The sequence below is a fragment of the Lissotriton helveticus genome, chromosome 5_1, assembly GCF_964261635.1.
Source record: "Lissotriton helveticus chromosome 5_1, aLisHel1.1, whole genome shotgun sequence".
NCBI lineage: Eukaryota > Metazoa > Chordata > Amphibia > Caudata > Salamandridae > Lissotriton > Lissotriton helveticus.
In genome coordinates, this window is record NC_136065.1 from 37,056,506 (window position 1) to 37,083,994 (window position 27,489).

Sequence of the window (27,489 nt, forward strand, 5' to 3'; positions counted from 1 at the left end):
ACTGTAAGTATATAATTTCTTACTTAGACTCTTCTCGTGAGAAATCTCTTCCCACATTTCCTTCAATTCTGTCTTTTCTGATTTGTTTATGTAAGATGTTACATATTGAGCAACAGCTATGGAATTGTCCGTAAAATATTGAATATCCATGTTAGCATTCCCCATGGACAAAATTACTGGGTTGTAATCATTTATATATTTTGACTCTTCATTTCTTCTTAAGTTGTAGGTATTTTTTGGAGACTTTCTTCTATGCATTCTATGTCGTAGAGATGACATAAAATTGTTTACTCTTCCTTTCGATATTACAGGACGTGGGAATCCAAAATGACATTTGGTATAGAATTTATCCTTTGATTTGTACTTTCGTCGACAGTATTTGCCGCAATGATGGCTTTGAAATCGTAAGACTTTTTCTCTTAAATCCTTATCTTTTGTACTTTTTGGTATATCACATGTTGCATATTCTTCTATGAAAGACAATACAGTGTCATCTGAGTCTGTTCCAAATTTGTGAGCACCTTTAATCCATATTAACATATGTATGTGAGGAGCACCTCTTGCTTGATACTTGTTTCTCCAAAATAAATCCAAAACCTCTCCAAGAGGTGGATTTTTTTATTTGTGATAAAAGACATCATAGCTTCAAATCTATGATTGGAATACCTGCATACATTAACTGGATCCAAAGAACACAATTCTCCAGGTGTCTTGTATTCAATATTTTCTATATTTGCATTTGCCTCTCGAAGAAATTGAAGTAAATCATCCCAAGCATATTCAGCACAGCTTAGAGTAAGAAACCATGTAGCAGTTCCTAAGTTCCTTAGCATACATTTACGGTCTCCATGACGACGGTACCGGTACTCATTAGTACCACTCTGACATGCCATGAGATTAATCAGATGAGATTCCAAAACATTATCTTTCAAGTGTACTTTATCAATAAATTCCTTTGCTGAAACATTTTGCAGATGTACACCTGTTTTCAATATATGATTTACTGCATAAGAAAGTCCAGACAAATCACGCTCAAACAACAGGTGAAACAAATATGGAATACATTGTCGAAATCTTGGATCTTCAGCATACAATCTTGATGTCCGGTATTCAGATGCAGGAATCTGCACAGGTCGGTCATCATATCGTCCACCTTTTCCTGTGGGAAACAACTGAGGAAATCAGCGAACTTCCAAGCTTTTTTCCCATACACTAATGGGACTTCCCTTTGCTTCTTTCATTTGGAACAATTCAATAGTATCTCCCATCACTTCTTTAGAATGAAGTGGATGAACACTATAATGTTTGTAGATTCCTTCTGTTCTGGACACATCCACTTTTTCAATTTGTCCAGATGGCAAGTCACTGTCTTCTTCTACAGTTATTTCTTCTTCTCTCAGAAACACATTTTCATAATATTGATTATTTTTTACCAGATACAACGTTGCCTTTTTAACTTTCCAAACATCCACTAATTCCTGCCAAATTTTCGTACTCTAGTAGGAACACCATTAACAAGAATAACTAAAGGTTCATCTTCTACATTTTCTACACCAATTGTTTCAATATTTTTCTTTAAATCTAGAGGCAAATATACAACTCTTCCCTTTAACCCTCTCTGTAAATCTGAAGGAGGCAATGTCCCCGTCTTAGGCTCCATACGAACAATAGCTTGAAATGGATGAACACATTGAACAAGAATAGACTTATAGGTATTTAAATCCATCAATTCAGAAGGAATATTTACCAACTCAAGATTATTATGCACAGCTCTAGCGGGCATTTTATTCTCATCTAATTTATTATAACAATATTTACAAATACGCTGATAAGAACCCAAATCAAAAGAATTCTCTACCAACAAATAAGTTGCAAAATCCTTCCACTCCATTATATTATTATTTTCCTTTTCACTTTTTAAAAACAGATCAACAGTCCTGGTCTGATTTTTATAATGAGTACGTTGTCAACAAATACAAGAATAATTTGGCCTTTCACCAGAAATCACCTCAAACTTTCTAATTTCTTGCTCAAAATTTTCTGTACTACAATCTTGTACATTCTCTTCTACATTTCCTTCTATTAATGTATCAATTTCTACACTGTCTTCTTCAGGACCAAAGTAACTAACCTGAATTTCATCACAAACCTTTATTACATCTGATACAGATCCATGCAAAAGAGCTCTGTTCAACTTTTTTAACATTAGTGCTGGACTTTTTGCATAATACAACCTTCTCACTAATTTCCTCATGTGAGTATGATGAACTGCTAACATCCTGAAATGGTGAAAAATACTTCTACATACTTTTTTAGTAAGACAAGCCAAAGAATGTCCCTGCAAACCAGTATTTTCCCTAACTCTACAAGGATCTAATCCTTGCAACATCTTAATCTTTTGTTTAACACTTTTCTTAGTATAGTTAGGTAAGAAATTGCGTACAAAATCAATAGATTCCTGACATACACTACAAATACTACGCAATTCTAAGTGTACACTGGAGCTTTAGGACGTCTCCCTAAAACTTCATCAGCTAACAACTGTTCCTCATTTCTAGGAACAATTTTCTCCTTCTCAATAGGACAACCATGTTTAACCTCATAAGCATGACCTGTTGTGTCAACTGCATGCAACAACTTTTTACTCTGAAAATAACTCTCCTCATTACAAAAAGGCTCAGAACTTGAACTATGTTTCCATTCACCCAAAAAAACCTCTGAAAAATTACTTTTATGAATTACTCTTTTCCACTTATTTTTGGTCTTCATTAAATGGATTGTCTTATCTAATGATCACATTCTATTGATTACTAAAACAAAAAGTTTTTTTTCAATTCAAAACTTTTCTCAACTACATTTTCAATATATTTCTTCTTTTTGTAAAATGCTCTTTTTCTTTTACAATTCTTTACAATCTTAGTCAAATTTAAAACAACTCGATTATAGTACATCTTCTTCCATACCTCCTATTACTATACTAATTTTTTTCAGAACATAATACTACACGTTTCTTCTGTTTTCTCTTGCTTGCAGAAACACAGATTTTTTTTTCTTTCTGCACACTACTCTTACTGTTTACCAATCTTCGTAGAAAACTTTTAGTTTTCTTACCAGGACATTTTTGCATCTTCTTAACACATTTTTCTTGGGTAAATCTTGTTGATGACTTCTCTTTAAACAACCTGCTTTCTTTCGTTGTTTCATTTTCTTAGCCTTACTGGGCATGATGACTTTTTTCAGTATTGATCAAAACAATCTATTAAAAAAAATATATCACTTTTGAAAAATAAATGTATAATACACACTATTATATTACTCGTAAAAAAAGAACACAGCATAACACTAAGAAGACAGAAGGCAGTTTGAAAAGAAGCAGCGCTATCAAGGAAGAGAAGTGAAAATAAGGAAAGAGTGGAAATATCAGAAAAGAGAGGACAGTATAAGCATAGAGAGGTAGACTGTGAGGCGACACGGGTGAGATTATAGAAAAAGGTGCAAATATTATTCTTTAATTTACACAGACACTCAGTGTGATTCTGTACAGAAACTTTAAAACCATACATTTTACCAAAACACATTTACCTCAGTAAAACTTTTAAGTGACAGAACACAGCCCATATATATGAGCACTACATTACAGTGCAGAAACTTGACTCATTTTCAAAATACATTTCCAATTTGCAGCATTACTTTCTTGCCAGCATTACATCTAAACATGAGACAGAATACAACAAGAAAGAGGCCCAAGGTGCTTGTAAATCTGCCCAAGAGTGTATGCAGCATTCTATCTATATTAACTGGGGCATTGTTAAGAAGATGTATGATAAAAACAGAGAGGATTAAGAGGGAAGAAGACAGAGTATAAAAAGCACGGGGAACATTAAGGGACAGGAAAGACAATGACGATAGAGGGAGACTAAAAAAACAGAGGCAGTTTGAAAAGAAGCCGCACTATCAAGAAAGACAAGTGAAAATATGGAAAACGTGGAAATATCAGAAGAGAGAGGACAATATAAGCAGAGAGAGGTAGACAGTGAGGAGAGACAGGTGAGATTATAGAAAATGTGCAAATATAATTCTTTAGTTTACACAGACACTCAGTGTGATTCTGGACAGAAATGTAAAAACTATACATTTTACCAAAACACATTTACCTCAGTAAAATATTTAAGTGACAGAACACAGCCCATGTATATGACCACTACATTACAGTGCAGAAACCTAACTTATTTTCTAAATATATTTCCAATTTGCAGCATTACTTTTTTGCCAGCATTACATCCAAACATGAGACAGAATACAAAAAGAAAGAGGACCAAGTTGCTTGTAAATCTGCCCAAGAGTGTATGCAGCACTCTATCTATATTGACTGGGGCATTGCTAAGAGGGGGTATGATAAAACAGAGAGGATTAACAGGGTAGAAGCGGGAGTATAAAAAGAAGGGGGAACATTAGGGGACAGGAAAGAAAATGATAATAGAGGGAGATTAAAAAAACATAAGGCAGTTTCAAAAGAAGCAGCACTATCAAGAAAGGCAAGTGCAAATAAGAAAAGAGTAGAAATATCAGAAGAGAGAGGACAGTATAAACAGAGAGAGGTAGACAGTGAGGAGAGCTAGGTGAGATTATAGAAAAAGGTGCAAATATAATTTTTTAATTTACACAGACACTCAGTGTGATTCTGGACAGAAATGTTAAAAGCATACATTTTACCAAAACACATTTACCTCAGTAAAAGGTTTAAGTAACAGAACACAGCCCATGTATATGAGCACTACATTACAGTGCAGAAACCTGACTCATTTTCAAAATACATTTCCAATTTGCAGCATTACTTTTTTGCCAGCATTACATTCAAACATGAGACAGAATACAAGAAAGAGGCCCAAGGTGCTTGTAAATCTGCCCAAGAGTGTATGCAGCACTCTATCTATATTGACTGGGGCATTGTTAAGAGGAGATATGATAAAACAGAGAGGATTAAGATGGCAGAAGAGGGAGTATACAAAGAAGGTGGAACATTAGGGGACAGAAAAGACAATGATGATAGACGTTGACTAAAAAAACAGAAGGCAGTTTGAAAAGAAGCAGCACTATCAAGAAAGACAAATGAAAATATGGAAAGACTGGAAATATCAGAAGAGAGAGGACAGTATAAACAGAGAGAGGTAGACAGTGAGGAGAGACAGGTGAGAATATAGAAAAAGGTACAAATTTAATTCTTTGATTTACACAGACACTCAGTGTGATTCTAGACAGAGATTTCAAAACCATACAATTTACCAAAACACATTTACCACAGTAAAATGTTTAAGTGACAGAACACAGCCCATGTATATGAGCACTGCATTACAGTGTAGAAACCTGACTCATTTTCAAAATACATTTCCAATTTGCAGCATTACTTTTGTGCTAGCATTACATCCAAACATGAGACAGAATACAACAAGAAAGAGACCCAATGTGCTTGTAAATCTGCCCAAGAATGTATGCCGCACTCTATCTATATTGACTGGGGCATTGTTAAGAGAAGGTATGATAAAACAGAGGATTAACAGGGTAGAAGAGGGAGTATAAAAAGAAGGGGGAACATTAGGGGAAAGGAAAGAAAATGACAATAGAGGGAGACAAAAAAAACGGTAGGCAGTTTCAAAAGAAGCAGCACTATCAAGAAAAGCAAGTGCAAATAAGGAAAAACTTAAATATCAGAAGAGAGAGGACAGTATAAGCAGAGAGGTAGACAGTGAGGAGAGACAGGTGAGATTATAGAAAAAGGTGCAAATATAATTCTTTAATTTACACAGACACTCAGTGTGATTCTGGACAGAAATGTTAACACTATACATTTTACCAAAACACATTTACCTCAGTAAAAGGTTTAAGTGACAGAACACAGCCCATGTATATGAGCACTACATTACAGTGCAGAAACCTGACTCATTTTCAAAATACATTTCCAATTTGCATCGTTACTTTTTTTGCCAGCATTACATCCAAACAGGAGACACAATACAAGAAGAAAGAGACCCAAAAAGCTTCTAAATCTGTCCAAGAGTGTAAGCAGCACTCTATCTATAATAACTTCAGCATTGTATAAGTGACTGTACATATTCTAAATTTTGTTGGTACTGCACTTTATTCAACAAAGCTGACTACCTAAATACATTAACTTACCAAATTATTTCACCATTAAAGTTATCCAAAACCAAACAAATATGATTCTGCAAACTTTTTAAGATTAAACACTTTACTTAAAAAAAATAAATGCACCATATACATTCCCTTACAACTTTTCAACTCACCTCTCAAACAGATTAGTAGATTAAGAGGAATGCCACTCACACAGCGGATAGCCTTATACAGAATTATCTGCTTCAATGCTTGTAGCAGAACCAAAAATGGCACATTTTCCCTCTCAAACTACACACATATACACATTACTAACAAATCAAATTCCTTCGCACAATGATATAAAACCAAAGACACATTTCTATTGGTTCAAAATGTCAAACCTTTCTAACTGATACAACTTTCCACCCTACCCCCAACACATCATGCAAAAGTCAACTGTCAACAGAGGTCAAAAGTTCATCACTCTATAAAACACTGCTGCTCAAGAAGTTTAGACTATACATAAGTACTTACTTATAAGTACCAATAAAGAGAAAACCTCCAATTAGAACCAACAGACACAAAAACACATAAACTTGAAACATATCTTTGAAATATATTTTTAAAAAAGATTGTTTTCATGACAGAAAACACTTACCGGAAAAATTACGCACCGCTTACCGTACGCGTACAGAGCATCGATCGTAAAAAAAAAATACAGTTTATTACTAATTTTTTATAATCCCCAGGGACCCCATCCCCCGGGGCTACAATATATCGTTTGGGACCGTGGGGGGAGCCCCAATGCCCCCACGGTCCCAGCCGGCTCCCCACGTCCTTTGGGAGCCGGCATTGATTTTCGTCAGAGGGAGCTGCTAACATGCTGTGGTAGGTTGGGAGTCGCGAGGCTCTGCCCTACCACAGCAAACAGCAGTGTCCTGGGGGTAGGCAACCCGGGAAACTGCAGGAGCCGGCCCTGGGGAGGTGGTGGTCCCCAGGGCCATCAATGGCTCCAGGAGGGGGGCCGTGCGGCCACCTTCCCAATATACAAAAGCCCCGGGAGGTGGTGGTCCCCGGGGCTAAGGGGTCCATCACAGACCCTCCTATTTTTAATATTACAGCCCCGGGGAGGTGCTGGTCCCTGGGGCGAGTGGAGGGCAAAGAGCCCCCCAAAATATATATATATATATTTTTTTCTTTTTTAAATGAACCCCCGGGGGTGGCGATCCCGGGGCTGCAGAGGGGCAGAGAGCCCCCCGCACAAACAAATAACTTAAGCCCCGGGGATTATAAAAAATACAAACTATTTCTTTAACGATAGATGCACTGTACGCGTACCGTGCAAATTGCGTAAGTCGTCCCGGAAGCGCACCCTAGCATGAAAAAAATAATTTAAATAAATATATTTTACATCTATCTTTCAAGTTTATGTGTTTATGTGTTGGTTGATTAATTGTAAAAACCCCTAATTAAACCAAGGCACTATAAAAATCCTATAGCAAACAGCAAACAATTCCTGTCAATCTACACATTCAAACCACACACATTTACAAATAAATAACAAATCACATTTATTCACACGTTAAAAATGAAACACACTTTTAAAATGCTTGAACTTTCCAAACCTTTCCAGCTCACAAAACTTTAAGCCCTTCCCCCAACCATATTCTGCCCGTTACCATGGAAACACTTCAGGGAACACCTAACTGACAATACAGGTGAAAAGTTCATCATACATTGTGGCAAATCAAAACAGCAAGTGTGCTTGACTTGTCAGTATACCAGCTTATCTTAAGTAATGTTCTTTACTATAACTTTTTCTTAACCAATAAATAGCAGGCTTTTAAAAAACAGAAAATTGCAACCTACGTTTGTAACTAGTAACATTCCAAACAATCAATAACTTCTTTGCTTTTTTTCAAAACTCCACTTATCCACCATTTTTGAAAAAATATCTTCAAACTGCCCTTTCATTTACAGACACCATCTCAGTGCATCCAGACCTCTCTTCAAGATGCTTACAGTGTGGATTGTGGGACACAGCTATATTTTCTGGAGTGAAAGGTATACACAACAGAAAGGTACTCCAAAGACCTAGGTTTATCAAATGTAGACATTAAATTGATTGGACAGAGAGGGTTAAAGTGGCACCAATTGATGCCATTGGTGAAATCCTTTATGCATCTCCAACACCCTGACCTCATAATTGTGCACTGTGGTGGCAATGACCTAGGCACTTTGACTGGGATAGATCTGTAAATGTTTATGAAGGACACCTTTCATCAACTGATGGCACTATTCCCCCAAACTGCCTTTGTCTATTCTAAGATAAGTCAAAGGCAGAAATGGAACTGGTCCAACCAATATTGTCCACAGATTGAAAAAGCTAGGAAACATGTGAATAAAACTGTTTCTGCCTTTCTCCGAGAGTATAGAATGGGTTCCATTTACAATAACAATCTACGCTTCAATATTTAGGACATCTATAGGAGAGATGGTGTACATTTTACAAATGAGGGAAACAGACTCTTCCTCATAAACTTTAGACTTTGCATCAGTACTTACTTGTAGATACTAACATCTCACAATACGCACAAGGGGTCTTTTTAGAGCCACACAACACATAAATACATACACTTCATAAATATCTAAAAAAAATCCTATTTTTCTTGCTTACGTATGCTTACGGGACGACTTACGTAATTTTAACAGTACGCGTACGGTGCATCTATCATAAAAAAAATAGCGTCTACAAAAAATGTTTTATAACCCCCGGGGACCCCATCCCCGGGGGTAAAATAAAATATTGGAGACCGTGGGTGGAGCCTCAATGCCCCCATGGTCCCAGCCGGCTCCCCATGTCCTTTGGGATACGGCATCGTTTTTCGTCACAGAGAGCAGCTAACATGCTGCTCTCTCTGACGAAAAACAGTTTGCTGTGGTAGGGAGAGAGACGGGAGGCTCTGCCCTACCACAGCAAACAGTAGTCTCCGGGGGGTAGGTACCCCGGGACACTGCAGGAGCCGGCCCTGGGGAGGTGGTGGTCCCCAGGGCCATCAATGGCTCAAGAAGGGGGGCCGCCGGCCCCCCTCCCAACATAGGAAAGCCCCGGGGGGGTGGTGGCCCCCGAGGCTGGGGGTCCGTCATGGACCCCCCCAATTTGCATATTAGTGCCCCGGGGAGGTGGCGGTCCCCGGGGCGTATGGGGGGGCTTAAGCCCCCCAAACAGGTTTTATTTTTAAAAAATAGGCCCCGGGGGCTGGCGGTCCCAGGGGCTGTGGGGGAGCGTGAGTCCCCCCGCATACTTAAAAAAAGCCCCAGGGGGTGGTGATCCCCAGGGCTCAGGGGGCCTTAGAGGCCCCCCATCACAAATATTAAAGCCCCAGGGGTGGCGGTCCCCGGGGCTGCGGGGGGGCTCTATGCCCCCTGCTACCATAATAACTTTGCCCCGGGGGGGTGGCGGTCCCTGGGGTAGTGTGGGGGGGATTGGGACCCCCCCACACTTTCTTATAAAATATGCCCCCGGGATTTGGTCCCCACGGGGGCTATTATTAAAAAATAAAACACAGGGTTTTTTGTTTTTTTTTCGCACCGTGCGCGAACCCCGCAATTGTGCAACCCCCTGAGCATGCCTAGGGGGTCAGGGTGTGTCTACACTGCCCCCTTTGCGTGTTTTACGCATTAGTTTTCAGCTTTCTTCTGCCTCGCTTCTACTGAGGCACAAGATGGCTGCCAACTCTTCCTGGTTTGGAGTGTTTACAGACAGTTGACATCCAATTAGCATGCAGCTCGTGCTCGGGAAGGTGCACAGACAGTGCGCGCACCGTAACACCTCCAATATATAGTTATGATTTTACTTTTGATTTTCTCAGGAACTACTGAACGGATTTACACCAACAAAAAGGCCCATCTACGAACAGAACTCTACCTTTTTGCCAAATTTGGTGTAATTCCGTTCAGCCGTTCGGGCTGTAGCCCCGGCTAAAGGTCCTATGAAAAATTGCATAGGGAAAAAACGTTTTGGGACCCCCTTTTTTCTTGGCCCCCGCTGCACGAATCCCCCCAAACTTTCAGGGAAGGAGCGAAATTCGAGAAGATTCGTACACCGGCGCCAAAGTTATTCCCAATAGAATGTTGCGGATTTCCTACGGAAACTAGGTTTTAACTATAACTATCTACTGGCGACCGCCAGTAGATAATATATATATAAATATATATATATATATTTATTTATTTATTACCTACTGGTGGTTGCCAGTAGGTAGTTATAGTTAGGACCTAGTTATCATAGGAAAATTGCAACATTCTTTTCCCAATAACTTTGGTGCTGATTGACGAATCTCTGTGAAATTTTCAAAACTCATGGGGCAATCCGGTCCGCTCTTATCTTCAAATTTTCAGGGTGATTCCGCAAACGGGGGCTGAGAAAAAGGGTGTCCCATAACGTGTTTCCTCCATCTTAATTTCCATTGAAAACTTTAGGTACGGCTACAACCCGAACTACTGAACGGAATTACACCAAATTTAGCAAAAAGGTAGCCCATGCTTCAGAATGAGCCCTTTTTGTTAAATGGTGTAAATCCGTTCAGTAGTTGCTGAGTAAATATATCGATATCTAGAGGCATGGAGGATCCACACACCCTCCCGATCACGAGCTTCATGCTAATTGGCTGACAACATTCCAAACAAGGAAGTGTTGGCAGCTATCTTTCCAATATCCCCTTCCTCTTTTTCTGGGTTGTTCTCCTTGTGCTTGCCTTACGCGGTTGCCTCCTTTTGTAGTTTGGGCGTCCGTTTTTTTGGACTGTCTTGGTCTCAATGTTGTGCGTCGCTCTTCGCATAAAAAATTGAGTTTTTCACCTGGTGAGGGTATTGATTTTTTAACCGCCCCTGTTGCGTTGCGTATTTCAGATTCTGACTCACTGTCCCCAGAGCTAATTTCCGATTGTGATGTATTCATAGCTGGTCTTGCGGGTATTTGTGTGATTGCCCCCCGCTCTTAAACTTCGATTTCCTCAAGGTGTCGTAGCGTTTGGCAAAGGTGAATATCTGCCCTAAATCATAATCACATTTGTCTCTTTGAAATTTATACGCCTTTCTGGCTTTAGTTTTTTCCTCCTCCTTCTTTAGACGGATTGTCATCTCACCTCTTAGTTTATCTTTATCTTCCTTATTGTCAAATTTTTCCAGCTCCTCCTATACATATATATATATATATATATATATATATATATATATATATAATGTTGTATGTTTTTCATGTATTTAATATCATGAAAAAAAATACAACAATATTATATGGAAAACGACCTTTACAACTCGGTCAAAACACTGCAACACATTTACATCGCTGCTTTTACAATGCAAGTCTTTACAATTACTTGCGCTGGATAGTGCTTTAGACTTAGGAATAGTGTGATTCACTATTCCAACACCTTCCCAATTGTTATGTAGGCTGGAGTTGGAATAGTAAATCATACTCTTCCTAAATCCAGGGCCCTCCAGCGCAAGTCGTTGTAAAGACTTGTGTTGTAAAAATAGCAATGTAATGTACCTTGATCTAAATGATCGTGTTGTATCGTCATACATCCATTTTATATGTATATATAAATAATATACAATATACAATATTGTTGTATTTTTTTATGCCACTAGTGTGAAACACTATTGTATTCAATAGTTTTGTAGTTACTGTTATAAGCATAGGGAAACAATAGTTTTGTAATCGAGTTTTTTTGTCACAATATTTCTGTATCTCGAAATTGCTGTGTTCAATATTGCGCCAGTGATCCAAGGGGAGAGCTGGAGGTGTAAAAATCAGGGAATTCAAGCTCAAAAGAGGCAAACAATATGATACTTGTTAACTTTTAGCCTGAAAGTCATTATGTATTATGATAGGGGCCTCAAAAGATAGAAGTGGTCTGACACTTTAGAGACCGGGACCTAGTGTGACAATGAAAGGGAAGCAGTGAAAAATGAATTAGATTCACATGGAAGGAAGATACAAAAATATTTGCCCACTAAGTCAAGAATGTTATTTTGCAAACTCAAATCAATTCCTCTTATTTCTGCTGCTTCAGCTTCTACTTTGTATATTTCTCTGACCCTCAGATATTGTGGTGACTGGGAAAGAGGTGCTTCCATTTCTGTAACCCTCAGCATAGATTCCTGAGTCTCTCTTGTCATCCTTCAACTCTCTGTCCCCCAACTCTGCTTCATATGGCTCACATGGCATCTCTTATGTCTATGACCTCCAGATTTGCTTCTAGTGACACTCCTGGGAGACCCAGTTTTCTGAATTGAATCTCTGCTTCTTGTAACTCTCAGGTCATTCATGTGTCACTGGCTATGAGGTACCTCTTTCTAAACTCCACTGAGTAACTCTTGTGTCTGCTGTCCGTCTCTCCTTAGTGTGACACTTATGGGATTACTTGTTTTTCCCAGTTCTAATTCTTAACCCATCTCTTCATTTTATGACACTGGGGGATGCCTCATAAATTTGGCCTACTCTTCTCTTTGTGTAATTCTCAACTGATCAAGTTGCGTCTTGCAACCATTGTTGCTTCTTATGATTCTTAGAAGTATCCAATGTGTCTAACCTCTAACTATGCTATATTTGATTCTCAGAGAAAGCCAAAGTCTCTCACCTCTGTACTCTGATTTTCTGAAATTATCACAGCACCAGTCACATTAATTCTAACTGTACTTTTTGAAACCTTCATATCTCTCTTCGATATGCCCCGATACCCTCCACATATACAAGATCAGAATTTCTTCTCACCTCCAGTGCAGATGCTGTACTGCTTTCCTCAGCTGTCCACAACTGCAGTTCTTCCATTTCCTCACTCAGTTTCTTCTTGTGGATGCTGAATGTTTTCTAGAATAAACCAACAATAAAGAATACAGATGAGCAGGGGATTGTAGGGCGATGTCCACAATGGATCAGCATTAAAAGGGATTTATAGACTTGAGCAAGGAGACTATCTGTCGTTCTATCTATCTATCTATCTATCTATCTATCTATCTATCTATCTATCTATCTATCTATCTATCTATCTATCTATCTATCGAGAAATTGGGTTATTATCAGTTGTGCAGGATGTGAGTTCTGTGCAAGTAATAGGTCCACAAGTATTTCCTTACTGTGAACCAAGTGCCCCATTGCAGCTATTGGGTTTATCATGGTAGCAAAGCAGAGCAGTCCAAGGCCTACTCAGGGCAAGTGGTGTGGGCTAGTAATCTAATTCACTGGCATGCCATTATAATACTCAATGATTCATTGAAAAAGGAAAAATACATTTATTACCCACACTACTGGATACTACACATTAAATTACAAATATGTACATCAGGTAGGTGGAAATACATCTGGTGACTTTCTGAAATTACATTTGACCCCTTGTAGTTATTGGCACCCATAATCATAACCTTCCCCACCTATACCAGATAGAATACCACAATACAAGAAGGTGTCAATAAAGTAGTTCTACAGTAGTGGAGGTGAAGCTTCGGCATGGACTACGATGGCTGCTCCTTGATCTAGTTCCATTACCATGGGCACCATATTTGGATTGTAACCCTCACTCCTGAAATTTCCTGAAGTGGCCATTTTATGAGGTGATCCGAGGAGGTCCAATGGGTAACTTAATGGCTGCAGGAATGGCTGCAGGAATGGCAGTGGAGGAGTGGCAGAACAACGACAACTGCTTAAGACACTACTGGCTGCCCTGCATCGTGGGACCTTAGGACAGATACAGCCAGAGGATCTTGGAAGCCCAGTCAGAGTAGTTGCCCATAGGATCTGGGCAGCTCTGCATGAAAGCTGCGAGTGAGGCAGTGAGCCTGTGTGAGATGACCTAGTGACATATTGGGCACCTGGCAGCAGAGTCTCCTCCGCTGTGCGTGAGTGTGGGGCCTCTGGGAGTGCAGAGGATACAAGGGAAGCATCCTAATAAAAGCTGGACTTCTGGACTCAGCCCAGGTAGGACCCGCCGCTGAGCCTGGTGAAGGCAGCTGAGAGGGTCGGGGTGTATGGAGAGGGCAACGTTAGTTAGGCCCAGAAGGTTGCAGACGCTGAGGGGACTTGTGGGCTAGCCCCACCCTCTGGGCCATGATCACCGCCTGAGCAAGAGACGCTATTGATTATAGGCTTCCCAGATTAATGACCATGCCGCAACAGGGGAGTGTACAAACTGCCTTGGCATCCCAGGTTTTGTGAAGCAATAATGCAATAAACGCTAAACAGGCTTGTATGACTTTTGCAGATAGGACTAAGAAGAGAATGGTCCCTATAGTAACATTTGGTGGGACAGAGCTGACACATGCAGCACCCTGGCCATGCTGCCCGGTGTAGGTTCCTACTAAAACCTTCCTCATTACTAAGCAGTTACACTGGTAAATTTTATATCTGCTCCTACCTGACAAAACAATATCACTAGTATGTACCTACATCACAACAAATGTACATCGCCCAGAATATCCATTGGGGCCCCTACACACACCCTATTAGAGAATGCGCCTGCAATCTCAGTGCATGATTCCCTCACCACTCATTTTCACCTATGCCTCCCAAAAAACAAAAACAGAGGATAGTTACACAATTTGTAGGTGCAAGCACTCAACTTTGAGGGAACGTAGTAGCTAAACCCAGAGAGGAGAGCACAGCGTGAAAGGAGAATTGTATGACGCTGATGATTGAGGACCTGCTCACCAGCTGCAGAATGAGCCTGTGGGGGACTTCACGGCAGAGCTCAACGGTCTTCATTTTAGACTCTGTGAAAAGATGGCCATGCTGGGGTCAGATGTGGACATGGTAGGAACTATGATTAATGAGGCTGAAAGTAACCAAGAGGCTGCTCATGGACACTTGCACAGCTCTTAATACTCAAAAAGAGGCACTCACAAGAAAGGTCGAACACCTCAAAAATCGATCTAGGAGACACAACATATGCATTAGGTGTCTTCGTGAAGAGGTGGAGGGCTCAGACTTCAGCTCTTTTTATGGAAGTTTTTTCGTTCTTGTTAAGTACTGATCCCACCTTGATTATACTAGACAGAGTGCATTGTGTGGGCCCACATTGATCGAACGGATCAACTAGAAACCATTGGATGTGTTTGCCAAATTTCACAAATTCAAGAGGAAAGTACAGGTCCTGCAAGCAGACTTCCATGGATGAAATCCAGCGTGGGGACTCTTCCTGCACGCTTTTCCAGGATCTTGCCTGAGCAACGCTTCTTAGATGGCAAAAATTCATAACAGTCACAGACCAATTGCGCAAGAACAACATTAGATACAGGTGGCTCTACCTATTCTGTATCACCCTTGACCAAGGAAATACATTGCACCAGACCTCGCACCAGGTGGCACTTGCATAATTGTTGGGGATTACTTTGAGACAACAGGAGCTGAATAGCTAAATTTGAGGTCTCCAGGACAGGGGTGACAGCCGATCAACATCCTAATGTTAGGTCCTGAAACAGCATCAGACCAGTATCCTAGATACAAACTGTTAAACCACCAGTCAGAGCCTTAGAGGCTGTGCTGCTTTCTGCTCCTCTATGACATCTCTAACTGAAGGTGGAACTAGTGTTCTCAGCCAGGCCACAGACCTCAAATGGACCCATCCCAGGCTCATACAATCACCTATCCTTCACCAAGCCTATCTGTCTTGCTGGCCTATGTATAATGAAGGTCTCCTTTCCTACAACAGATTTTGCACAACCTACCTGTAACTATCAGGGGTGTGTGCCATTGTCAGAGCCTGCTTCATGTTCATGCAGTTTTGACTGGTGCTTTAGTTCGAATGTAAACTTACAGTAACATTTATTGTGGGACTTTCCCAACTTTCCCAGTAAAATGACATTTAATTTCAATTTGGTGTTCACCTACGTTTCAGCCCTAAAATGTTTAAAACTCGCTGTTATCCATACATTTCCCAAAATATTCTTGATGAATATGCTCCAAACTCTCCATAAAGTTAGTTTAATTTGTCTGCACATGCAAACATCTCACATATCTAGGCCAACTGCATACAACACTATCTCTGTAGAGGAGGCTCTGGCTGTATTGGATGCCTCCCAGTCATAGATATGCAGTCAGAATAGACCTTCATTAGGTCATAAGTTAATTGGTTGTCAAGATGTCAGACACAGATGTAGGCTGAATGTTCCCAAGGACTTTCAGGGTACTGGAAGACTCATAGATGGATATTTGCATCATCACATAGCTGAATTAATGGGATATGTTCAACTCCACATAGATGAATTAATGCCATACGTGGCTTAGTACTTCAGATGAATACCATTCAGGTTCCAAAAATAAGTTGAACAAGAACTTGAAAGCCTGCAAAAGCAAGACACCGTGGAACATGGGGTGTCTCCAATTATGCCTATCCATAAACAAAATGCAGGGAGCAAAATCTGAACCTGTTTCAACAGGCACCACCAGAATCTTGAAATTCAATGAGAGATACACATGGCAGCATGCATTCAGGACATTATAAACGAAGAAATCCACTGAATGATGCAAGTCATGTAGCACTACAAGCACTTCCATCTATTTGTTAACAGGAAGCATTTTAACCTCGTCACATCGAGCCTAATTTCCATTTTTAGGACCCAAAAAGGACTATTCCTCAGAGGATTCCATCTACAAGTTTGATAGTTTAACATTGCCCACAGTCTGGGTAAGAACAAGGGACCTTATTTAGGAGAAGTGACGCATTGCTGCGTGATAGCAGCGATGCGTCACTTGTCAGTGCGCCCTCCTTGCGACATGATTGATGCATCATATTTACAGTATGACGCATCATGTCGCAAGGAGTTAAAGATACGTCAGTATTTCTGACGTATCTGTATGGGGCAAAAGTGACGCATTGCTGGAGTGTCACACAAAAGTGACGCAACTCCAGCAATGTGTCCTTTCACATGGGGCAAGCCCCATGTGAAAGGACCTGCGTCAGTCTTACGCCTGCTGTGAGGCAGGCGTAAGATATTGATGCATTTGCGTCCTAGAAGTGGCGCAGTGAAATCTCTTAGATTTCACTGCATCACTTCTACGACCCTTTCTTGCGTCAATACGCCCCCCCCCTTGCATACATTATACCTGGCGCAGTTATAATGTGGCGCAGGGGTTTACAAAGTGACGCATCTACCTAGATGAGTCACTTTGTAAAAATGGCGCAACAAAGCGCATTTTTGTACGCCACTGGTGCATAAAAGTGAAGCACAGCCTCATAAATGAGGCCCAAGAACTCTACTGTTTTTGTGTTCGGATTTCCGTTTGACTTGTGTGATACTACACCATTTGCTGCAGAAGAATACAGTGATATGTCGTTCAGCAGGCATATCCATATTCAATCAAAAAGAAGATAACCAAACAAGCACACAGAGATGATGCATCATTACAAGCAGTCTCAAGCATTATAGAAACATAGAGACCTAGAACAGATCCACAAACTTTACAATCAAAGTTAAATCATCAGAGCTCAAGGTTTTTAGATATGTCCATAAAAAACAAGAAACTCACTAAACTAATTCTGAGGCGCACCCATATAGTTACCCCCAATATCTACAGAGGCATGAGGTCATCCTGGCGCATGAAGGACCACCAGGCATATTTTCCACCAAACGTCTCACACAACAAAGGTCTGGCTCCAATCACTTGACTTAAAAAAAGACCGAGTGAAAATGCTATGTTTGCCAGACCCTTGGGAAAGATCAATCTCCAGAACTGCTATAAACGTTTTTCACTGCCTTCCTCTTTGTGGAAGGAGGTGGCAAATGATTTCTTTAGACCCATAGCCAATGGGCAACATCTCTTGGTGGTGATGGATAAGTGCTCTTTGCAATGGATTTTTCCGCCATGGCAGCTGATGTAATTATTCCAGCGCTAACCAAAGTATTTGACATGTTTAGCACCCCTTCACTAGCAAAGTCTAACTATTTAGGTTTAGAGTACAGAAAAATCACACCATTCTGACTGCAAACCAGTGGCACTTTTGAGAGGGTTATTGTAGTTTCAAGAAGGCATACAAAGTGGCAAAAGCTTCTAATTCATCGCCACCCAAGCTTTATATGTCAGACATTGGCGGACTACAGAGACACATCTCATAACACCGCACGCGTATCAACAGCCAAACTTATGTTTGGGAGGAAGCTAAGAACCAAGGGCCTGCAACATCTCAGCAGACCTCTTCTTCAGCCCTATCGCAAGGTGAGAACTCAGGATGACATATGTAAAAAAGATGAGCTCATACACAATGAACTATGTTATCATGATTAACATTTTGAGAGTGATGAAGGCACTGCTGAGTTTTTCAGGCAGTGGTGAAGCTGATTGCAGTTCTGTTGCTTGTGGTATGGCGTGTGATTCAGACTGTGATGTTGAAATGTCATCCAAGGTATCATCAACTCCATCCTTTTTACTATTTTCATCCTCTATCTAACTTCTCTGTCGGTGTCTCCACAGCTTCTGCCCCTTTGATCTATTCATCTTCACCCTGTTGAAATGCTAGGCCTCCAGAATGACGTTTTACTGCCTGACTGGTTCTTATACTTTAGCCACTCATATTTGGTCTCTGCATGATAATCAAGATTCAAACAAAATAAAACTGTTAAGCGTCATTCATGTTGTTTGCTCTAGAAGAGGAAGTGATAGAATTTCAGCTTTCAGAAAATATGAAAACAAATGGATAGATATCCTTTAGTGTACTGGCCAAGGACCGAATACTGATCTAGAACTCCACACATACTTGAAGGATGAAGCAGTAGCAGCGACCCTTAGTTTCCCCGTGATGTTAATACTTATGATACCCACCTTTGAGGCACTCATAAGTACTGATGATAAACACATTGACCCATTCAATGGTTTTCAATACAATGTGACAAAAAAAGAATGTATTATGTAGGGATCCTTTGTAGGATTACATGAAATGTACTTCAGAGACATTTTCTTAAGTTTGCGATGTTTTTATGATGGGTTTCTGTATATATATTGCAATGAGTTATACTTCATTAGATATACTTTTTGTTCCAGGGTATTTTTTTCAATGTCATTCATTGATTAGTGGAGACTATATCGGAGCTATGATAGAATAACACCTATTGGAAATTGCTCTTTCTGCAGGGTCACCATAATCTTTTTGCCTTCCGCCTCCCATTTTTCTGACCTGGTTTTGTTGGATTTAGGACTCAGAGCTCTTTTTCACTGCTATCCAGTGCTGCAGTGCTTGCGACATGTATATTATAGTGATAATGGTGTATCCACAATTGGAAAACCTAGTTTACTTACAAGCCACTAGTTAGATACAGTACATGTGCCCAGGGCCTGTAAATGAAATGCTACTAATATACTGCAGTACTGATTGTGCCATCCACTTAAGTAGTCCTTTAAAGATGTCTCAGGTCTGTCACTGCACAGCTTGTGTGTGCAATTTTTTTTCATTTCAACCTTACAAGTTAACCTACTTTCAAGGCCCAAACTCTCCTTTTTACTTCATATAGTTGATCCCTAAGGTAGGCCCTGAACAGCCCTATGGCAGGGTGTATTTAAAAAGATGGACAAGTACTTGTAAGTTTCACATGTCCTGGTAGTGAAATGCTCTTAAATGTCATTTTTACTACTGCAAGACCTATCACTCCCTTAGGATAAGATTGGGACTGACGTATTCCATCTTATGAGTTAAGTTCCATTTAGGAAAAGATAGCAAACCAAATTTAGTGTCTCTGGAATCACAAATTAAAAATACAACTTATGGTGAAGTTAGCTTTTAGATTGTGGTTTTGAAAATGTCACTTTTAGAAAGTTGGTATTTTCTTACTTAAACCATTTGGTGCTTTTATGTTTTTCTCTGGAATACACGTCTGGGGGTGATTACAGTTGGTTTCTACACACAAGGAACAGTAGTTGTGACTTCCGAGTCATCTGCATGTTGTTAGATCCTCCTGAGCAGGAGAGAAGGAAGGAAGGAAAAAGGAACTGACACTCTGCACCTGAAAGGGCTGAGTCCAGTCCCCACACAAAGGACTGCATATCCTCTGGGAGTGAGTCTAAAGTCAGGGCAGGAAAGGCATGGTATTGTGCACTTCAAAGCATCTGTTTGAAGTTACCCTACTTCAAAGGCCAAATGGCTTATAAGTATTATTTCTCTGACCCGACCATTACAGAACACTGCTGGAACTAAGGACATTCTACCAGAAAGAAGTGCTGCTGTGCTCTAGGAGGGAATGCCACTCTGCTAATCTGCTTTGATGTGTTGGTCTGCTGCTTCTTGACTAGAAATGAGAAGGTCTGAACCTGCTATCGACATTCTGAACCTATGTTTCTCCAAGGGCTTGTTGGATTGCCTCCTGTTGCTGAAGTCTCAGGGATATCAAAGACCAGTACCTGGACTCTACTTGCTGTAAGTCTAGCTTTGCCAAAAGGTGCCAATTCACTCCAGGGTCCCTGGAAGTGAGTTTAAAATGCTGCATTTGGCAAGAACCTGCGCATCAACATTGAACCAACGCATTGCCTGCTGTGAGATCGGGATCGACGCGTCAACACCACTGCAAGGTCTGGAACTGGTGCACCGCACTCGGCAGCGCCTCACAAATCATTGCATCAGGAACTAATGCATCGCCATCACAGCATCAAGAAGATCGATGCATTGCCTCCAGCATGAATTAACCCTTCACATCGCCTTCAGAACTACCGCACTTCAGCATTGGAGTTTCGTCCACAGAACCAACACATCACTATTACTGCGTGGAGAAATCAGTTGCAACCTGAACTATGTGGAAAGCATTGACGTAACTATCTCACCAAACATTTCATACTGCGACAAAGATTAAGGTACTTTTGCTCAGCGGGCCCTGCGTGGCTCCCGTATCCGGACTGTGCCTCATCGTGAAAGGCCTGAACTCTTGACTTTGCCATGGTGGAGCACGACCCTGTTTAACCCCTTAGGCACAATTTGCATCTAAGCGCTATTTTGACAACTATTCTTTAAAATTTAATTTTTGCAGTTTTGGTCTTGTTTTGTTCAGAATACAATAATCTATTTTTCGAACAATTGTGGAGTCTTTTTGTAGTGTTTTCATTGTGTAACTGCTTGATGTGTTGCACACATGCTTTGCACATTGCCCCTTAAGTTAAGTCTGCCTGCTATGGGGAAAGGTACCATAGGGTGAGCACTGGTTAATTGTTGCTGTGTATCCGATTTCCCCAGATTAGGATTGTAGTTCCTGCTTAGACAGATTGTATATTCCGCCAACCAGAAACCCAATTTCTAACAACACTCAATGGTCCACACAGTACCTACGATTTCAACTCAGAGTTTGATTCCTTCGGTAAACCATTAAATGTACTATATCCAAATTGAATTTGCACCTTTAATCTAGTCCTCCAAACAGTTTTCTAGGTCTCTGTTTTAACACTGCTTAGTAATGATTATGTGTACTTTACTTGAGCTACGATAAAGCAGCACCCATCGAGTCCCAGGTAGTTTCACTTTGGGGTTTGATACCTGTTGAAAAATGGCCCCTCTCTGAAGGGTCACTCCAAAGTATTGCCTTTCTCCTCCACTTTTCCTGACCTCAGTTTTGTTGGCTTTAGGACTCTGACCACTTTACCATTGCTAACCGGTGCTAAGGTGCATGTGGTCTCTTCACTAAACATGGTAATATTGGCTCATACTCAATTGTCATATTTATTTTACTAATAAGTCCCTAGTAAAGTGCACTGCTTGTGCCACCTACTTAAGTAGCTCTAAATCTATGTCTCAGGCCTACCATTACATAGCCTGTGTGTACAGTTTAAACTGACATTTTGACGTGTTGAAATTAACCTTTTGCCAAGCCCTTTGGTTTTGATTTGTTCGCCATAAGTTGGCATTGTATGCTGAGACGTGAGTCCCTTGCTCACTTTGCCACTGGATTCAAGCAAGCCTGGCTGAAGACGGCTGGAATGCCAGAAACCGGTCCTAAGAAGCTTGTTTCCGGTCCAAGGAAGGCATGGTTTGGCAGTTCAGGCTGGACTGTTCCCATGAGGCACAGGGTCAGACCCATTTGCATATGGCCATGTCTGAACTGGGGTGGCAGAGTGGGCTAAAGAACAGTGATGATTAAACCCAGATCAGTTGACTGGGGTGAGTGCTTGTATTGTCAACGCTTCGTCCATCATCCCCTTTGATTTTGCTTTGTTCGCCATAAGTTGGCAGGGTATGCTCAGACATGAGTCACTTGCTCACTTTACCACTGGATTCCAGCAAGCCTGGCTGAAGACGGCTGGAATGCCAGAAACCGGTCCTAAGAAGCTTGTTTCCGGTCCAAGGAAGGCATGGCTTGGCAGTTCGGGCTGGACTCTTCCCATGAGGCACAGGGTCAGACTGATTTGCATATGGCCATGTCTGAACTGGGGTTGCAGAGTGGGCTAAAGAACGGTGATGGATTAAACCCAGATCAGTTGACTGGGGGTGAGTGCTTGTATTGTCAACGCTCCGTCCATCATCCCCTTTGGATTTGCTTTGTTTGCCATAAGTTGGCAGGGTATGCTCAGACGTGAGTCCCTTGCTCACTTTGCCACTGGATGCAAGCAAGCCTGGCTGAAGACGGCTGGAATGTCAGAAACCGGTCCTAGGAAGCTTGTTTCCGGTCCAGGGAAGGCTTGGCTTGGCAGTTCGGGCTAGACTGTTCCCATGAGGCACAGGGTCAGACTGATTTGCATAAGGCCATGTCTGAACTGGGGTGGCAGAGTGGGCTAAGGAACGGCGATGGATTAAACCCAGGTCAGTTGACTGGGGGTGAGTGCTTGTATTGTCAACGCTCCGTCCATCATCCCCTTTGGTTTTGCTTTGTACGCCATAAGTTGGCAGTGTATGCTCAGATGTGAGTCCCTTGCTCACTTTGCCACTAGATTCAAGCAAGCCTGGCTGAAGACGGCTGGAATGCCAGAAACCGGTCCTAGGAAGTTTGTTTCCGGTCCAGGGAAGGCATGGCTTGGCAGTTTGGGCTGGACTGTTCCCATGAGGCACAGGGTCAGACTGATTTGCATATGGCCATGTCCGAACTGGGGTGGCAGAGTGGGCTAAAGAACGGTGATGGATTAAACCCAGATCAGTTGACTGGGGGTGAGTGCTTGTATTTTCAACGCTCCGTCCATCATCCCCTTTGGTTTTGCTTTGTTCACTATTAGTTGGCAGGGTATGCTCAGACGTGAGTCCCTTGCTCACTTTGCCACTGGATTCAAGCAAGCTTGGCTGAAGACGGCTGGAATGCCAGAAACCGGTCCTAGGAAGCTTGTTTCCGGTCCAGGGAAGGCATGGCTTGGCAGTTCGGGCTGGACTGTTCCCATGAGGCACAGGGTCAGACTTATTAGCATACAGCCATGTCTGAACTCGGGTGGCAGAGTGGGCTAAAGAACGGTGTTGGATTATACCCAGATCAGTTGACTGGGGATGAATGCTTGTATTGTCAATGCTCCATGCATCATCCCCAATGGTTTTGCCCTGTAAAGACTCTGCCACGAAGAAGGAATGCAGTGCTGATGAAGGTCGTCCACTCTTGCTGGACTACTTCTTAGCTGGACTTCTGCCCTGCTGCTGATATGCTGCCGGCTGTACCCCTCAATGGGTGTGAAGGACTGGGCCTGCAATACTTGAATCCAGAGTAACTCCAAGGGCTACTTGGCTGGGCTACTGATGTGATGTTCAGGGTCATGACAGACATGCAACCTACCAACTTCTGCTCCTAGACTCTGCAATCTGGAGTGTGACCTGCCAAGTGGTGGCAACCCACTCATGGGCCCTTGGAAGTGGCCTCAGATGCTTTCTAAAGCAAAACCCATGAGTCCTCTGTCAAAGTGGTGCACCCTCCTGTTGCATGGATCGGAATCAAACACATCGCTCCTGTTGCATCATCAGAACTGGAACATTGCTTCTGCTGTGTGGATCGGCCTGAAGCATCGCCTTCGGAACAACCACTGATAAGATACTCTTCTCGGTGCAAGGTTTTGGCATCTCCATCGTTATCATCCTCGACAATGAATTTTCACATAACAGCAATTCGCTCATGGCAGCTGGCGCATTGCTGGTGCTGCGCGGATCTGGATCAGCTCATCGCTACAGCTGCCTGGATTAGCACTGATGCATCCCTCTGGCTGCACCCGCTGTCCTCGAACTCGATGCAGCCACGATTGAGGTACTTTTGTTCAGCAGGCCTCACTGGGTTCCTGTATCCAACCCCTGCTTCATAGTAGTTGGCCTGAACCTTTGACTTTGCCTTGGTTATGATATGTTATGTTAGTTAGTTCTTATATAGCGCAGGTTCACCATCAGGTCTCTTCGCGCTTCTAGAGGAAAGAATTACAACAGACAGTGCATTTGAGCCGGAATGAGCAGGCTTAATTTGTGGTCAGTGCCTCCAAAAACAAGATCGTTTTAAGTTTTTTCCTAAAAGGAAGGCGACCCGGTTCTTTACGCAAATTTCCGGGAAGATTGTTCCAAAGCTGTGGGATCAAAATGGAAAAGGCTATCCCACCCTTGCGAGCCGAATTGAACCGTGGGATAACCAGATGGCAAGCAGCAGAGGAACGAAGAGCCCGAGCAGGAGTGTAACTCATCAGGCGATCCCTGATGTATACTGGGGCCTGTCCATAAATGTCCTTATGGGCAATGCAAAGGCCCTTAAAAGATGCTCGCTGCCTGATAGGTAGCCAGTGTAGTTTGGAGAGCAATGGGGAAGCATGGGACCGTCTAGGTAGATTAAAAATGAGGCGCGCCGCATTGTTCTGCACAACCTGTAGCCTTCTTAATAATTTCCAAGGGTGGCCGATGTAGAGGGCATTCCCATAATCCAACCTGGACAGTATTGTGGCAGAAACAATGACCTGAAGGGAGATAGTGGTAAGAAGAGGGACAAGCTTCCGCAAACTCCTCAATATCCCTGTGCAGGTGCCAACCACTGCTGACACTTGGTTGTTCATAGAGAGGTCGGCGTCGATTTTGATGCCCAGACTTCTGACCACTGGGACTAGGGTAGGAGTAACTCCTAATTCCCGCGGCCAAAACAGGTCACACCAAGGGCTGTTGATACATGGAACAGCCAGAATTTCAGTCTTGTCTGGATTTATTTTGAGTGAGTTGTCAGTCATCCAGCTCGCTGCAAAACGCAGCACTTCTTGTAGTTATCCTGACTGACACTAGTGTTGTTGAACCGTACAAGTAGCTGAGTGTCGTCTGCGTAATTGAAAACCAGGCAGTCCAGCTGAGCCAGACTCTCCACCAGCGGTTGAAGATATAAATTAAAGAGCAGAGGTGACAGGGCCGAACCCTGTGGAACACCGCATGTCAGGGAACCGGTGATCGATACCTGATCCCCCAACTGTACCCTCTGCGTTCGGTCAGTCAAGAAGGATTCGAGCCATTGAAAAGCAGGTCCCTCTACCCCTACATTAGCCAGGCGAGACAAGAGAATTTTATGGCTGACCGTATCGAATGCCGCTGAAAGGTCTAATTATTCTCAACTCATCCAAGACAGATAGCATCACCAACTCCGTACTGTGGTGAGCTCTGAAGCCAGCTTGTCTAGGATGTAACACTCTTTGTTCCTCAAGAAAGATGGTCAATGTCTTGAGGACATGTTGTTCAAGTACTTTGGCTAAGTGCGGAAGCTGGGAAATCGGCCTATAATTCTTGAGGACAGAGGTATCTGCGCCTGACTTTTTAAGTAGGGGAATAACTCTGGCCTCTTTCAGCACAGGAGGATGGTAGCCTGTATCCAAGGAGGTATTCAGTAATTTAAGAATGGGACCTTCTAGACTCGGCAGAGCCAGTTGGAAGATTCTTGGTGGACACGGGTCTGCTGGTGAACCTGCTTTCACCCGGTTTGCCAGTAAGAGTAAGGTTTGAACATCCAAGGGAGGAAAATTGGCAAGCCGAATTTCAGGAGGAGGGGAGGCTATGGATTGAGAAGGGAGGCCACGGCTCAGAGGGGAATTTTCTATTTCTAGGAGGATGTCATCAACTTTTTGTAGAAAAGAAAACCTGGAAAGCATCACAGTCAATAGGAGTAACTGATTACTAGCCTCCTTATTATGACTGAGTTCTTTCAAGATTTTAAAGGTATTTTTTTGCTATTTGTAGCATACTGGATTCTACCCTCATAATATTCAGCCTTCCTTTCTGTGATTGCATGTTTGTAGGAAGAGAAGATAGATTTATATAAATTAAGATCTTCTGGCTTATAGTCCAGCCGCCACCTCCTCTCGGCTTGGCGAAGATTTTTTTTTAAGTCTCTAAGTTCATCATTAAACCAAGGGGCGCCGTGCTCTTGATTTCTAATTTTTACCTTTCTCATCATCTATTAGGTCAAGGGCAGAACAAATAGTAGCCGTAAGTTGGTCATTCTCTTGCGCCAAGTTGCATGGATGGGGGTAGGTACCAATAACTGCATCAAGGGCAGAGGCTAAGTGGCTAGCTTCAACCTTCTTCCAATCGCGAATTAATCTCCAAGCTGAAGGTGACCGTAGTAGCTGGCAGTCACTCGGGACCCAGCAGCTCAGAAGAAAGTGATCAGACCAAGCGCACGGGGTAATTTGTAACTGTGTAGCCAAGGGCAGTGACGACCAAATAAGGTCCAGAATATGGCCTTTAATGTGTGTGTGACCGTCGAATAACTGGCAGAAGTCAAGTGCTTTCATCGCAGAGTCGAGATAACGTACAGTGGGATCCTTCGGAGCACTGTCCAAGTGAAAGTTAAAATCACCTACTATTAAAAGTCTTTTGTAACGGGTACATAGGTCCGTAACCACTTCCATAAAGAGGTCTGTGAAAGTAGGAGGGGACTGTGGGGGGCGATAGACTACCATAAATAGGAGGCAAGAATTTTAAAACAAAATCTTACCCCTAATAGGTCTGCCCCCTCAAGATGTTCATCAAGGGCTTTAATAATCGTGAGATGTTTCTTGAAAATAATGCCCACTCCTCCTCCTCTTTCATTTCCCTGCATATTGAGCCATAGTGCTTCATAGCCGCCTGGAAGGGCTGCAATGATATCCGGGGCTGAGGAGTCCCCTAACCAGGTCTCCGTAAGAGCCAGGATATCAATATCGCTCTCATGAAGCAGGGTAAACAATTCTAAATGGTCCAGCTCGACCAGATCTCCCAAGTAAGTCCTTCCGAGTGGTATTTTACAGTTATTCATTAAAAATTGATATATCAAGTTAAACTTATTGGATGTTTGTCATTTGGTCTTGCTTTATTTATTAAATTAATGACTATGTTTCTAACCTGGTGTAGCATTTTTTGAGTGTTGTTTTCCTGGCACTTTTTGCACGGTTCTCCTCACTATTTTTGCTTTTTTCCTCCTATGTTTTGATTTCGTTTTTGGAGGTTTTAGGAC

The 27,489-nt window shown here is 42.0% G+C and overlaps 1 protein-coding gene across 1 annotated transcript in view; it reads right to left on the reverse strand.

The window, feature by feature from the left end:
- Positions 1 to 27,489, reverse strand: part of LOC144754108 (E3 ubiquitin-protein ligase TRIM39-like) — a 416,694-nt gene that overhangs the window by 220,070 nt on the left and 169,135 nt on the right. Inside the window, exon 2 of the mRNA XM_078641673.1 lies at positions 12,893 to 12,988. Within this exon, the coding sequence (XP_078497799.1) occupies positions 12,893 to 12,988 (96 nt within the window). The remainder of the gene's footprint in view (positions 1 to 12,892; positions 12,989 to 27,489) is intronic.